Genomic DNA, 16,824 nt, shown 5'->3' with positions numbered 1-16,824 from the left:
CGGTTCTGTTCTGGACTCAAACCTGAATACAACTCATCTAAACAATCCTTTCGCAGCCAGGGCACAATATACAGGTGGCTGCCCCAAACCTTTTTGATGTCTTCTTGTTATTCTTGTGACACTGTTTGAAGCATTGCATGGATCTGCTCCCTCTTTTATTGTTGAGCCCATCCAGGGCTCTTAGGTCCTCAGATCAGTTATGTATTCCACAGACAAGTCAGAAGCTTATGGCTGACAGTGATTTGGCAGCTTTGGGACTCTCTATCATATGAAATAGGGGTTAGGGTTAGGGTTAGGTTTGGTTATTGGAGAATAATTGGGTTATGGTTTTAATTTCAGTTAAAAAATATTTTTATTCTCTGGCATTTGGATCATTTAAAGGGCTTATTATTAATATTTGTTAAGATGGTTATGTATTAATGCAGTGTATAGCTTGTTTATTAGCTAGGAATTGGGCTTTTACTGTTAAGCCCTTTGGTCAACCTATAGTTGTGTTAAATGTGCTCTATAAATAAAGCTGACTTGATTGACTGTGATAATAGAGTCAAGACCGCTATTGACTCTCTAACTGTGACCCTTTACCTTTTTAAGAAAGTTTGTCTCTCTAATGCATTGCCCCATGTGTGCTCACACCAGAATTTTTACTGCTAATTGCAGTTTTGCATTTAAGACAATTGTACTTTACCTCCTCTACACAAAACTTGGACATAACTCATCAACGGGGGCAGTGTGACATGTCTCTGCTTCTGATGTTAGCAAATAAAGAAAACATAAGTGCACTTTGCTAAAAAGCACCTGAGAGTGCATGAACTGGTCTCAAACATGACATGCAAAACCAGACTGTGGATAATGAAGACTCCACTCCATCCACTTCAAATGACAAAAAAATAAAATGCTGCTACTTACTTTGTTGAAAACATTTGTAGCCCTCCTTGTCTTTCGCCACTGTTCCAGGGGGACACTGAGCGCAGGAGAAGAGCTGTGGGAAGGGCTGGTTTGTGCATCCCACTCCTGGGAAGCATGGCTGACCTTTACATGACTCAGTGATATTAGAACACAAAGGGCCAGAGAATCCCTGTGGACAAAGACATCCTACCACCTGTGGAGAAGAAAAGGAGAAGCGACACATACAGTAGGTCAGGAGAACCAAGGGAATCTGAACCCTAAAATGTGATTAACTGGAGTTCTCCACAGTCAGCTGGCTTTATTTTTCTTTGTTAGCTGGATCCTTTGTCATATTTGAACCAGAGACATTGACTTCTATATTATTCTTTACATAACTAGTGATATGTGTTTATGTAAATGCTAGCTGTGCTATCTGTTTATGATGGGTTGAAATCTAAGCCATCTGCGTAGACCTCAGAGTTAACGTTTGCAGTGCATCAGAACATGCATTTGTCTCTGTTATATACCGTTTGGTATGGGATTTGTAAAAGCAGTAATGTTTGTGATGCACCATATGTTGGAATTATATAAATTATAAATGCCATGAATAATGGATGAGCATTCCAACTGGGATGAAAGATAATTTCATGCCCAGCTGGCAGGCTGTAATAGAAGCTCAACATGAATGGAGCATAACCTGGCTGGGATGGCTCTCAATTCCTATGCCAGTCCAGATAAAAGAATAATGAATTGACTGGGGGAGTCTGGGTATTGAAAACAGTTCATCCCTCAGTACGAGATGTGGCGGTGCTCCTCTGGATTGGTCCCAGTTTGGACACCCCACAGGGTTACCTGGGATTTGTAGTTTTGAAGGGCAGCCTTGACAGAGTCCTTGGGGACACCAGAGAAGAGGACCTCTTATTTTGTGTGCAGCTCCCGTATGTCCTGGAGGTGCTTCCATTATGCAATGCCGTGGCACCAGAAGTACTCCTGTGTCCAACATAATAGGATGCATCTCACCTTCCTCTGAGAGTCAGAGTCAGAAGGAAGTGGACAACACTCGCTAAAGAGGAGTTGAGTAGTTGGAGAGTACATATGTGATGGACTAAATAAAGCTTATTGAGACATTGTCATCAAATAAAAAATATCTTTATTGGGACCTGGAGATGTGTCTTGTTGAGTTGTGTCTGGTGCTTGGAGCTCTGGAGTTCTCTCTAGTGGTCATTATATATATATGTATATATACACATGGGAAACAACATCAGGGCTTATCAATTTGTAATTCCACCCCAAGCCAAAGGTTGGTGCTGTCTTTCTCTCTTGCAGATCCAGAAACCAACATCTCACCAGCAGGTGACATCACTTCTGGTCTCAGGGCTCCTGGACTTGCCTCTTCTGCCTTACTGATTTCCTAACTGGCACCACCTCCATCTTTCTCCAGTTTAATGATAGACTCAGGTCTGCAAAGATGATACTCTGTCCACGTGTTAACTCATGTTCATTGTATTTGTGTCACAATATATGAAGTGTGCCTGAGGGTGCTCCAAAGCTTTATGTGTGTGCTTTGCTGACCCATACTGGATACCAGACAAAGTGGATGAGGAAGCAATCATTGGAGACATGCATCATTTCACTTTTCGCTATTGTCCTTCCAAAGTGTTTGCCAATAAACTGAAAATGACCGGAATCACTACATCTTAAAAATTAAAATGTTTTTGCTTGAAATATCAGAATTTAGGTACATAGCAGTCACTGAATGGGTTGATTTATTTTGTGATACATTGATTGAGAGATCAACACTTCTTCTCTGTTGAACTCAAGAACCTGAATGTTGCATTTGATGGGCATTGCTACTCCTTCTCCTTTCTAAATAGATATGGGAGTTACTGTTGTATACTTCTCCATCTTTTTATTTGTTAAATGATATCCATACCCATTGAGATTTAGATACAGACGAGGCATTATTATAAGAAATATGCTTTGTAGAATGACTACTCCCTTTCTCCGTGCTGTACCTGTCAATTATATCAGAAGATTTTACCTGAAACTTTCCTTTATGGTGGCTCTGGATTATTCTGCTGTAGTCGCAGGTGCCGCCATTGATACAATTACACATCTGAATGACAGGACTGGTCACAGTTTCTGAAAGCTGATCATTAACCTGTACTGTTAGGACCACAGGGTTTGCATTCCGGGGAGTCCACGTCAGTTCTCCAGTAGCTGTATTGAAATGAAAGACAATCATTTTACCAGCAGCAATAATAAGAAATAATTAAATGAAAGAAACTGTCACAATACAGTGCTGATCACTCAGTTCATGACACCTGCTGGAAAGCTGGTCCTGTTTCAGCTAGTGCTAGGGGTAAAAATTAAATAAATCCAATAAAATCCAGACTTTCCCTTCAAAATAATGAGATGTTATAGAAATTAAGGGGTAGTCAATTCCAAAAGGGTACCTGTTGTCAATTCAAGACCTTCAATGGGTCCCCTGTCATTTTCATCACAATGTATATTTTGTTTTAACTATAAGTCTATTTTCCAGACTTTCTTTACTCTGTACAGAGTCAAAAGCAGTGAGCGATGACAGCATGTTGGTTCCTTGACAAACAGACATTCACATCTACACCACCCTAATGTGATACATTCATACTAAAAGATTTTGAAAATGACACAAGTATTGGTTTTCACAAAGTTTGCTGCTTCAGTGTTTTTAGATCTTATTGTCAGATGTTTCTATGGTACTGTATACTGAAGAATTACAAGCATTTCATAAGTTTCAAAAGCTTTTATTGATAATTAAATTCTGCAGTGGGCTGGCGCCCTGCCTGGGGTTTGTTTCTTACCTTGCACCCTGTGTTGGCTGGGATTGGCCCCAGCAGACCCCCGTGACCCTGTGTTAGGATATAGCGGGCTAGAAAATGGATGGATGGATGATAATTAAATTAAGTTTATGTAAGGAGTCCATATTTACAGTGTTAGTCCTTCTTTCATTTTCAGGACCTCTGTAACTCACCCTGGCAGTCCGTCAATCAACGTCTGGGCCAAATCCTGAATGATGGCAGTCCATTCTTGCATAATCGATGCTTGGAGTTTGTCAGAATTTGTGGGTTTTTGTTTGTCCAAATGCCTCTTGAGGATTGACCACAAGTTTTCAATGGGATTAAGGTCTGGGGAGTTTCCTGGCCATGGACCCAAAATTTCAATGTTTTGTTCCCTGAGCCACTTAGTTATCACTTTTGTCTTATGGCCCGGTGCTCCATCATGCTGGCAAAGGCACTGTTGGTCACCAAACTGTTCTTGGATGGTTGGGAGAAGTTGCTCTCGGAGGATGTTTTGATCTGTGACAGATGTCCAGGGACCTTGGCCCACTGGGACGCTGGAAGAAGGGAAGGACCTGGAAAAGGGCAGTATCTTCCATGTACCACGAGGGGACGACCTCCCTGGGTTACATGGGGGCCACAGAGCTTGGAAGGTCAACCCTATGGAGGGATGTGGCCACCACCAGGGGATGCCTGGACAGCTCCAGAACTATGGTCCAAAGCACTTCCGCCATACCCGGAAATGCTGCCAGAAGAGGAGCTGAACTCACCTGCAGAACTTCCGCCATGCCCGGAAGTGCTGCCGGATATTAATTAGGGAGCACCTGGAGCACTTCTGAGTGCTGTATAAAAGAGGCCGCCTCACTCCACTCGGAAGCCGGAGTCGGGTGGAAGTGGACAGAGCTTGGAAGAGAGGAGTGAAGACAACGGAGAGAGAGAAAGAAAGAAGTCTAAAGGACTAATTGATGGTGATTAGTGCACTGTATTCGTGGGTGGTACAATAAATGTGTGCGTTAAGGACATTTTGTGTCTGCTTGTTTGTGTCCAGGTCCTAATATCTCCAAAGGTCCCATTCTTTATTCATGGCTGTGTTCTTAGGCAAAATTGTGTGTGAGCCCACTCCCTTGGCCGAGAAGCAACCCCACACATGAATAGTCTCAGGATGCTTTACTGTTGGCATGACACAGGACTGATGGTAGCGCTCATCTTTTCTTTTTTCCAGATGCCCCAAACAATCAGAAAGGGGATTCATCAGAGAAAATAACTTTACTCGAGTCCTCAGCAGTCCAATTCCTGTACCTTTGGCAGAATATCAGTCTGTCCCTGATGTTTTTCTTGGCTTTTTTGCTGCCCTTCTTGACACCCACCAGGCCATCTTCCAAAAGTCTTCGCCTCCCTCACTGTGCGTGCAGATGCATTCACACCTGCCTGCTGCCATCCCTAAGCAAGCTCTGCACTGGTGGTGCCCCCGATCCTGAGCCATGAATCAACTTTAGGAGACGGTCCTGGCACTTGCTGAACTTTCTTGGGGGCCCTGAATCCTTCTTCACAACAGCAGTGGAAATGTTTTTAGTGGGATTAAGTTCATTTTCAAGGCAATGCAACCCATCTGATAACTCTTCATAACATTCTGGAGTAGATTCAAATTGCCATCATAAAAACTTTGTGAAAATTAATATTTGTTTCATTCTCAAAACTTTTGGGCTCGACTGTACAGATTTAGCTGGTTCCTAGCTGTGTAGAATGGGGGTCCACACAAATTTAAAACTGTAAGCAAATGTTATTGTGAACCAACTTACCTGGCTTCATGATAGCCCCTTCAGGAACTGGCATTAAAAGTGAAAAGCTGATAGTGTCGTTATTTCGATCCACCGCCATGAATACAACTGTAGTCGTGAAGTTCACTTTACACTGAATTACAGAAGGGCCCGTAATCGAGGGAGGCATGTTTCCTGAAACGAAAATTATGAAGCGCTGAGCATTATGTGTGTCTGCACCCCTGAGACTGACAGGAAAATTAAAAGTGAAATGAAATGCTTGTGTTCGTTCATATAAGAAGTGTTTCAATGTTTCACTAGAAAAGGTCCAGATACACTAGAAAAGGTCCAGAGAAGAGACTAGGCTGATTCCAGGGCTACAGTGGATGAATTATGAGGTAGGATTAAAAGAGCTGAGCCTTTACAGTTTAAGCAAAAGAAGATTAAGAGGTGACATGATTGAAGTGTTTAAAATTCTGAAGGGAATTAGTACAGTGGATTGAGACTGTTATTTTAAAATGAGTTCATCAAGAACACGGGGACACAGTTGGAAACTTGTTAAGGGTAAATTTCGCACAAACATTAGGAAGTTTTTCTTTACGCAAACAATGATAGACACTTGGAATAAGCTACCAAGTAGTGTGGTAGACAGTAAGACATTAGGGACTTTCAAAGCTCACCAGTAGATAGGACTGGTGAGCTTTATTGGGCTGAATGGCCTGATCTCGTCTAGAGTGGTCTAATATTCTAATGGAGTTATTGAGGGGTGATGTGCAGAGATATCTGGTCCAGTCAAGGTAACAAGAAGAGAGCATGGTACCACCAACACATGGTTAAGTGATAGAGCCATTCTTGTAACATGCCACACTGCACTATGACCCGCTGCTGTGATTGCCAAGGGTACTGCAGGTGCAAAGAGGGCAAGAGACTGAGGAGAGTCCAAACAGTGGTTTGGGGAATGAACCTTCATTGTATTCATAAAAAGTCACAACCGTTGAGAGCATCATGTTGATTGAAACACCACTGGCAGGAAGTACCAAATAGGAGATATTGGGACTTTTTTCACTGGGCAATGGCCATTAGTCCAGAAACTGTTATGCCAGTCTTTCCCTTTTCACTTACATCACAGACCTCATGTTGTGGTGGATCCAAGGGCCACCACAGGTCACTGACAAGTGACTTTCATGTTGTCTTGGAGTCTAACCTCAGGAAAGGGCTTTCTAGAATCAAGACATGAGTTTCCATAAGCACAAGAAGCCAGTTCAAGCAGAGGCATACAGAGAAAGTGAGTAATAAGGGGAGGAAAGGGGAATGCTTGGTTGTGTCTTTGTATATTTTTTCATGAACTTCCTTATCTTAACCAGTTGAATTTTCCTTCGTATTTCATTTAGTGTTAAATGCAGAATTAGCTAACATTGTAGTATTCTGGTTCTGATACAGGTATCCAGTCCTTGGTTCAAATTGTGCCTTGTGCACCTTCTCCTCACGTCCATGTACAGTAGATTTTCTCTCTGCACTCTTGCAGAGATGATAGGTTAGCTGGACTGGCCAAGTGGAAGTGAGTGGGCCCTGTGATGCACTGGCATACTATCCAGAGAGGGTTCCTGCTTTGTGCCCAACACTGCTGTGATGGGTTCCAGCTTCTTGCAAACCAGGAATGGATTAAGAGGATTAGGAAAATAGATGGAGGAGGAACAATGAATGAGTAAAAACATGAATTCTTCTTTTGTGAAAAAGAAATAAGCAGACTTTAACTCACTTGTGATATGGACTTGGCTTCAGCTATTGATGAGTAAAATGATTTGAATTTGCTGTGAAATCCAGTGTTTGTTAAAGCAAATTGAGTTTCACTTCCTGGGAAATTCATGCCATCGATACAAGAATAGTCTGGAAGCATTTACATGCTGCCCGTGTCTGCCTGTGATGTATTATTTAAGTGTGTGGACATTTTATTGAGCCATCAGACACCCACTTTGTCAAATATGATAGACAATCTTGGCAATCGCAATCCTAAAGATGCATCAGAGACAGAAGAGAAACGTGAAGCAACTCATCCTTAACCTCTTCTGCAGCAATCAAGGAGCAGAAAAGGGTGGTTGCTAGGTAACGGTGGTAGGGAGTGGAGGTGGGAGTGGCTAATTGGCTTCCCATGTAGTCAGATTTTTCTGTGTGCTTTGAGCTCGAGAGTTCCCAATCACAAATGTCCCAACAATTGCCTAAAATGCTCACTAGAGGGGGATATTACAGTCAAACCCCAGGTAGTAACAAGGGAAAAATATAGGATCTTCACTTAAAAAAAATCATTATTCAAAAATACTCTTAAAAAAAGTAAGTGGAAGTTTCTTAAGGTGGGTTAAGTGTTACTTAACAAGTAGCAAGTACCACAGGGATCTAAAGTGGGCCCACAGCTTCTTTCAATTTACAAGTTTCCATTAGATCAGATTATAATGAAACATGACGTGAACATCCACAGCCATGCAGTGACAAGTAGCTCTACTTATCTATAGCTCACGATCACCCTGATGCTCTGGCGTCTCTGCTCAAATTCTTACTTGTATTTTTGAGTAGATAAGCAGTACCTTTCTCATCAGAAATAAAAACAGAGATCTTAGTGGTCAGCAAAACTAGAAACAATGACGGTACTAGAAGTAAACTTGATCATTTAACAGTAAACATCAAGCCAGAGGTAAAAAATTTCGGTGTATTTTTAACACTGCAAACATTAGACCACTTATAACATTGCAAGATGCTGAGAAATTAACTCACACTTTTGTTTTTAGTTGACTACATAACTGTAAAGTACTCCTAACTGATCTATCTAAGAAAGATATCATTCAGTTGCAGTTAGTCCAGAATGCAGCAGCAACTGACTTTTAAAATACTACTAATTGCATCTCTCTATTATTAAAGAAAATTTTGAGACAAGACTATTTCCAAGAGATTTTTTCAAGTCCCGCCCTCCTCTCAACCATTTTTCAACCACGGTCCTCTCACCTCTCATTCGTGTGAATGCTTTTGTCAGACACAGTTCCTGCGCTCTCAGCTCTTATAAATTTTTGTGTTTTCCTCAATTCAACTTCGAAATAAAAGAAGACTTATTATGTCAAAATCTTATTGAAGAATTTCATCATGAAGGGTTATCAACAGAAGAAATGAGTACACGGGCAATCCTAGCACCGAGAACGATGAAGTCAAACAAATTAACGTGAAAATTGTTGATCGGTTACACAGCAAATTGGTTAAATGCATATCAATAGACTATGCTGTTGAACAATTCTGACATGTAAAATTTTACCAGATGACAAGAAAGGTAATGTAGTAGTACATCTTCCACGGACAACATTAGACACCAAAGGAGATCTTGATATGCCATTCACATTAAGACATTTACAGACTCCCATTAGAATGGCTTTTGCTATGACAATTAACAAATCACAGGGACAAACATTTGAAAAAGTCAATTTATTTATTAGAGAGAAGAAAATGATGTTCACTCACGGGCAGTTATACGTTGTGTTGTCACGATGTAAGTCCACGCACAGAATCAAAATTCAATGCGATATTGACGAAAAGTAACTAAAAAATATATATTTACTGAAGTTTTATAGTAAAAGTGTAAGTTTAAAATGTATTTCCGTGTTAATTTCAAAGAGAACGAAAACATATAATGCAACGAATACCTCTAACACAACATGAAACATAATTTTCTTTCAATTTCTTACGTTTTACTATTTTTTTTACTATGGTTAAAATAATTAGGTCTATTATGCATATGTAACAATTCCAATGAAAATAACAATCTGTTTAAATTGTACATCCACTTCTCCATACGTGAGCGGCAGATCCGTGAAGTGGCTAGTGTGTAGCGCCCGCCCAGGAGTTGGCAAGCGAAATGAGCAGGATTGGTTCCTGCCTTGCGCCCTGTGTTGGCTGGGATTGGCTCCAGCAGACCCCCGTGACCCTGTAGTTAGGATATAGTGGGTTGGATAACGGATGGATGGATGAATATATAAGGCTAACACTGTGGATCACTTACAAAAAACTCTTACAAACCCACCTTTTTAACTTGGCTTTTTCATAGCTACATTTTAGAGGTACACTCAGTACAATATACAGAATTGTCACATTCTTCAGGGATTTGCAATCGCTACTAATCTCAGCTTTTCTCTACTTTCTCTTCCAGTTTCCCACCACCTGATCGAAGCCTTGTGCAGCCACCTGGGATGCTGGAATGATAGCGGAAGCCCTGGCCGTCCACAAGACTGACTGCAACGAATCCACTAGGACCAAGCCTGGAGAATGCCCTGGCCGGGTGGTCTTTTGGCCTCGGATCCCCTACAGATATTTTTTGGCTTAATTGCACTTATTTATTTATTTGCTTTTATGTATTCCTTGCCATCTAACCTTCTCCTTGTACTCATCTTTTGAGGTTTAGAATACAATATCATATATTAGACAAACCTTATAACTAACAGTAATTATATAACTAATTATATTTAACTAATTTTATATCTATGTTATGTAAGCCTGTATTGATTTATTTTTATTACTTATTCATTATTATTCTTGCCTAATTAACTTATTTTTCTTTTCTTGTAACTATTTCTTTGACATTCTGTGTATGAAAATGTGCCATAGAAATAAATGTTGTTGTTGATGTAAGCTCCGTGGAGCACAAAAGGTAAAAAACATATGAGCCCCAAAACAGAATCCAGAAAATCCATTCAAAAAGGGCAAAAAGTTCCAAATTTCCAATAACTCGCCACGGGGGATGGGTGCAGGGGGGTTGGAAGTATGCACTGATACAGTGTGTTGCTGCACCCACCACATGATGACCCACCTCAGGATCCTAAATTAGTACACAAAAGCACACAGAAAAATGAGTAGTAACACTCACCAACTCCCAAGTGCATTCAAATGAAACACAAGGGACTGTGGGTTGCCCCTGTTTTTATAGGGCAGAGGCCAGTCGCTTCCAGTGATTGGCAGGTGGCCCCACCTCTTGGGGAATCACTCACAAAACACATGGTAGATAATCCAAGATTCATAAATACATAGAAGTAAAATGGTCAACAATGTTAATATATATAAAAGGCTGAAAAATTAAAACAAAAATGACATTGAATACAAATTTGATCCCCACGTCACTGTGGAGAAAGCAGAGTATTGTGCGCAAAGGCACATTTAAGTGTGTTGCCATGTCAAAAATATTCAACATGTTCCACTTTTTAAAAATGCACAAGTTGAAATGAACGAGAGACAAAACCAGAACTGATTTTACTAGTGTGCGACTGTGCTACAGCATTACACAGCTATAGAAAAGAACAGAGGCAAGCATGGAAGTGTGCATCAGGCTTTAGGGAGCAGCAGTCATTGTTTCCCACATGAAAAACTTTAAAACTTCTTATAAGTTATTTTCAGTTTGTTTTTTTCAATTACAAAGTCACCTGCAAAGCAAAGTTTAGTGTCAATTTTGTGAAAATGTTTTGCGATTTGAAACCTACCTGTTACACTCATCACTAGCTTTAAATAAGTCAAAATTAATCCATCACTGTCATGTTTCAGCCTGCATTTTCTCCCTGGCCAGTGTTAACATCATGTTTCGTGTCTGTATTGTTCAACTTTGCATTTTTTATTTGTATTAATGCTTCTTTCTTTTATAATGTACTATTTCTGTGTGGGGACAGGAGCATGGCCTAGGTCAGGGGTGGGCAAAGTCATTCCTGGTGGGCCGCAGTGGCTGCAGGTTTTTGTTCCAACCCAATTACTTAATAAGAAGCACTTACTGCTCTAGAAACACTTCTGCTTCATTTTAGTTATCTCACTCGTTAAGATTTTGAACCCTTATTGCTTATTTAAGTCTTAAAAAGCTGCATTATTGGTTTTTAATTGCTCCTTATTAGCAATAAGGTGCAAATGACAAAAGAAACCAGCAGTTATCCATTTTGCTTGTTACCCTTTACACCTGCGTGTATTTATCGTGCACTATTTGATTTAATTAAATACTTGGAAGGAAAGAGAAGAGAAAAAAGTGAGAATTACCCATCCGTTTTACACTTCAAAGTATTTGGATGAAATCCTTAGAATGGAAAAAAAAAATCTAGGATATGAGAATGACTTGACATAGCAGATTAAAAGCACTAACAAGCCATGAAATGTAATTATTGGCAAGGATTGTTTTCTAATTAAGCAACGGAGTTGGAACAAAAACCCGCGGCCACTGCGGCCCTCCAGGAATGAGTCTGCCCACCCCTGACCTAGGTAATGTCCCTTGTTTTTGTGACTGGCTCCCCAAGGGGTTGGGGCCACCTGCCAATCACTGCCAGAAACTATGGGATGCCCTCCCAACCTCTTAACGAGCACACGTACCGGTCCCGGGACATAACAGCGGTTCAAAAACGTTACAGTAATGTGTGCATGCCCATCTGCCATGCATCTCGACACCCTACCCATCAAATGAAACTTCAAAGTCTCGTCTTTCCGATGATATAAACCATTTTGACACACAACAACCACAGCACTGACACTAAAGCCTTTTTTACAGAGAAGTACATACTTTTAAGATTTGACTGTGCCTACCTTTGAAGACCCCCTGCAAGTCAAACATCAATATTTCCGAGCAGTATTGATCCCATTGTGTCCGTAAGGCTCCAGCGAATATAATCCAGTAAAACGATTTAGGTCTAAAACACACGATATATTCTCAAAGGGACAAAAACTCCAGAAAACGTTTCATAACTTGAGACCACCTAAGTATTTTTTTTTCACTTATATTGCTCATATTAGACGTAATTTATTTCTGTCGGCGATAACCATTCTACCGCATGAAACACGGAAGTGTTAGCTTTCGAAAGACACCTAAGTTGGCCAATTACAACGGGTCTGGGGTTGACTGGCACCTCGTTTAGCCAACCAGTGTCACAGAAAGCTTGCAGGGTGACGTATAGCTCTGAACTCTGGTAGAATCTACCAGTTTTATTGGACACTGTGACTGACACTCAAAACTTACAGCCAATGAGCAGCCGAGCATTTTGATATGTAACTTGCTATACTAACTTGTAAACAAAACGATTGGAGCTGCGTGAAGGTGGCATTTGTGCCAGTCTGCAGAGTTGGTGCGTGGTTGTTTATTGTGATTTCGCCAAGTTTTTTCGCAGTTTAAATATGAATAAAAGTAGAAGTTTAAATGTAAATAAACGCTCGATTAAATAATAGATGCATGTACGCGCGCAAAAGTATTCAACCGGCACACGGGACGTGTAATGGGAGAGAGCGACGTGCCACGCCCTTGTGCTTTCTGCTTGCTAGTGATTGCTGCCATCAAGTGGCACATGGAAAACGCTGAGCTGTGTTGTAACAGTTTGTAAAAGAAATATATATAGTTTGTGTGCATTTTATAAAAAAAAGTAAAAATAAAAAAATAAATATATTTTTGGCCCATAACTTGTATTGACTATTTTACATAGAAATGTGTATTTTTATTGTTTTATTATGGAACATGAATTTCCATAACTAATAGAGTGACACTGTGTGTAGATATAGATTCCTTTAGGTGTAAGCTTTCAGTAGAGCCCTTATTGATATATGTAGGTTGAAGCATTCAAAAGTTATTACACTTTTTTCATACGTTCCAAAATGTGGATAATGGTCCCTCTAAAAAGCCCCTGGGCATGCCCACATAAAAACTGATGTAAAAAATGTCATTTTTACAGGTATTCATTTCAAATTTGAAATTTGAGTAGTCAACAAGTTATTCTGTTGGTACATAGTGTGTTTCTGTCCCCACCTACCTACTGCAGCTTTATTTTCCTTTATTTTCATAAAAAAACTTAGGCGAGAACAAAAAAATTCGTTTTTTTTGTGTTCTAATGTGCATAACTTTTGATCAGTCACACCTACAGTGATTCTGACTACTAAGGGTGAAACTAGAGAATGTTACCTTTACAAAGAGACCAAACATGTGTTTATACTCCAGATAGTTCAATAACAGCAATGAATCTAATTTGGAGAGGTCGAATTACAAGCGATTTAGCAAAAATGACCCCGAATGATATTAAAGTGTGTGGAGGGCCGTTCTTTGAACGTGCTCGGTGTGGAGTGCTTTCACTATTGTTTTCCGTTTTCTGGATTTTGAACCCTTGCTCTGTGTTTGACCTTGCCTCTGGATTTCGTATTGGGACTGTGTTTACTGATATTTTTCTTTAACCTCTGCCGCCTTTGGATTCTGTTTTGGGACATATTTGCTGTGTCTGCCTTGCCTCTTCAGGCATCTCCTATGTGCTCTTTGGAGCTTTGGAACTTGCCAGTGTTAAAATAAACCATTCATTTATGATAAAGATTTGTTTCAGCCCTTTAGGTATCTAGTCAGGGTTTTTGACTGTGTTTTCCCCCTCTAGTCGGTAACTGCTGAGAGTGCTTCAGCACCTGTGCTTCTGGGACTCCCCAGATTATGACAATCACCTGCTTTATAGTCCTATAAACTTTGTTATATGATGTGGGCATTCTGCTTGCCAGCCATTGTGCTACACATTAGCACATGACTCAGATGCCATAAGAGCTTACCAAACACAGCCAGCACTTTTTCAGATTTCTCCAAGAACTGGACGGTCTGCATGCCCACAGCAATGAGGCCAGTGGCAAGAAGGTCATGGATGCAGGGGCTCTTCCCTCCACAGGTGGCCCTGATTTCTTCAAGTTGGTCTGCACTCACTGATGTCAGGAGCTCCTCCATGAAGACAGGGTGGAAGTTACTGGATTCCTGGTCTGAGAGGATCAAGCTTTCGGGTGGGGGGACAGTCCCTAAAGAAAACGAGTGCAGATGTTAGATTAAACTGATGTAATTTTACTTAGATCATGTACAGTAAGTCATGAATTGATTCTGCTCAGATTTCACTCAAGAACAGCATAAAATGCCCAGCCTGAACGACTGCATGTTATTTAGTTATTGTATTTTGGGCTACTAGTCAGATCTGACATGAAATAGGGGCAGAATACATCCATGCACTATCTCAACCCTTATTTCTGTCATTTAGGGTCTCAGAAAAATGGAGAGCATCCCATCAGCAATGGGGGCAAGGAAGAAACAAGATCTTGATGAGAAGCCACTCCTATGCAAAACACGATGAAACACTAAACGCCAGGCCAGTTCACAAAGACCATTCAACTTCCACACCATTCAGAAACTGAACTAGGGTTCAAATGCTGTGAGGCAGAATAACTTCCTACTTTTCAATGAACTCTGATTGTGCTGTGGAGGTTATTCACTCAACGTGTAAATTCCTCAGAAACATGGAGAATATGAAGGAATTTAGCAGAACCTTCAATAAAAAGGTATTAGAACAAGAATGGTATGGTAGCATTTTTATAATACAGTATTATGGATTACGTGGACTTCAGATTTTAAATCAAAGGAAGTTATACCTTATATTATCTTTGTTTTATAAATTACCTGTGAATTATTGGTGGACTGAAGGTTATATTGAAAAGTTTCATGAAAAAAGGAAGCCTGCATAAAAATGGACCGGCCACAAATGATCATGAAAGGATTTGGTAATGTCGAGCAAGAACATTCGGTAGGCACTAAACCCACAGGCAGCACTGTGGTTAGCAATCCCAAGACTTGGATTTGATTTCTAGAATTTTCAGTTGCTAGACTTTATAAGTTCATTTTCTCTGGGTCTATCATATCCCCCAGAGATGTGCAGATTACATTAAATGGTTACTTGGGAACTGCACTGGCAATTGGAAGAATAAATAAATGCCAAAAGTGATTCCACTCCATTGGGTCCTTGAGCAATGCCCTTAACCTGCAATTGCTCTGCCCTGGGTATGACGTTCACCAGCATCCAGCCCTTCAAGCAGGTCCTCCAACTTGCAAAGGAAAATTTGGGGGCTGGTAGTAGGATTGGCATTCCAGCCACTGTGAAAAACTTCTGACTGTTTTTATTAATATTATACAAAATTATTGTCTGTCTGTTATACTTATCTATCTATCTATCCATCTATCTATCTATCATTTATATTGTGTCTTTCCTATCTATCTATCTATCTATTGTGGCAGTAGGGGGCGCTAGTGCTCCCTTGAACCCTCAGGTACAACTGCAGACACCAGGTAAAAGTCCAAGACATTTTATTTTTTCCCACAGTGCACCAAGCACCTTCCACACTACTCATATACAAAACAACAATAAACCAAATCCTCCTCGCCCAGACACTTAGCCACCCTTCCTCCCAGCTCAGCTCAGTGTCTGGACTGAGGCACCATCCTTTTATAGCCCCTGACCCGGAGGTGTTCCTGTCCAATAAGACCACAGTTCCTTTTTCCTTCCGGGTCAGGACAAACAGTCCTGTTCTTCACCCTGGGAGCACGTCGTTCCTTCCCGTCACGTGACCGTGACGTACTCCCAGGTTATAGGGCATCACAGAGCCCATAAGCCCCCACAGCGACTCCTGGTGGTCCCCAAGGTATAAACACTAAAAGTCCATAAGGCCCTGCTGGACCTCGGGGCACGATCCTGCTGTCGGGAGAGCTCCTCCTGGCGGCCTGGGGGTGAGGACCGGCATGGGAAGCCGGCAGTCCTCCACACTATCTATCTATCTATCTATCTATCTATCTATCTATCTATCTATCTATCTATCTATCTATCTATCTATCTATCTATCTATTCCATTCGAACTAGTGAGATGCTGAGGTGTCACCCCATTGCATGGATACCCTTGGCTCATAATTTCGTATCCTGATGTAGTTCATTGTGTGGTGGGTATGGCAACATGGTGTATGAGGTGTGACTATTAAATAACAAGACTGATTAAATAACTCACCTTTATTTATATGTATTACAAATTTAATGCTTGTCCCCTTCAAAATACTCCCCATTTGTACTAATACATTGTTGCAGTCTTGTTTTCCACTGGTCTAAGGCATGGAGCAAATCAGTTTCTGTCAGCTGTTTTTACACATCCGCCATTGTCTTCTTTACTGACTCAAAATGTGTCCCATTAAGCACCGATTTAACTTTTGGGAAAAAATAAAAGTCGCACGGTGCTAAATCGGGCGAATATGGAGGATGTTAGTGTAGTAATGCGCTTGTTGGTCAAAAGTACTTTACAGAAAGTGCTGTGTGAACAGGTGCATTGTCTTGGTGAAGAATAAAACCATTTTCCCACAGTTGCGGCCGCTTTTTTCTGACTTTTCCTCTCAGCTTTATCAAAAGTTCTTTTGTGCCACTCAAACACATGCGCACGAGACAGGCAGTCATTCCCATAAGCTGTAGTAAGCATTTAAAAACATTCTGTTGGTGTTTTGTGCAATTTTACTAAAAATTTGAAATTGACAGATTGTTCAACTTTTAAACTTAGCATTT

At 40.7% G+C, this 16,824-nt stretch overlaps 1 protein-coding gene across 1 annotated transcript in view; it reads right to left on the bottom strand.

Moving 5' to 3' along the window:
- LOC120516649 (mucin-like protein) overlaps positions 1 to 16,824 on the bottom strand; it is a 68,140-nt gene that overhangs the window by 35,609 nt on the left and 15,707 nt on the right. The window contains exons 4-7 of the mRNA XM_039738465.1: positions 14,024 to 14,260; positions 5,504 to 5,656; positions 2,927 to 3,105; positions 907 to 1,099 (exon numbers count right to left, since the gene is read on the bottom strand). Coding sequence (XP_039594399.1) covers positions 907 to 1,099; positions 2,927 to 3,105; positions 5,504 to 5,656; positions 14,024 to 14,260 — 762 coding nt within the window. The remainder of the gene's footprint in view (positions 1 to 906; positions 1,100 to 2,926; positions 3,106 to 5,503; positions 5,657 to 14,023; positions 14,261 to 16,824) is intronic.

The sequence above is a fragment of the Polypterus senegalus genome, chromosome 16 (genome assembly GCF_016835505.1).
Source record: "Polypterus senegalus isolate Bchr_013 chromosome 16, ASM1683550v1, whole genome shotgun sequence".
Classification (NCBI taxonomy): domain Eukaryota; kingdom Metazoa; phylum Chordata; class Cladistia; order Polypteriformes; family Polypteridae; genus Polypterus; species Polypterus senegalus.
The sequence above is the reverse complement of the archived record's forward strand: the minus strand, read 5'-3'. Positions and strand labels throughout refer to the sequence as shown.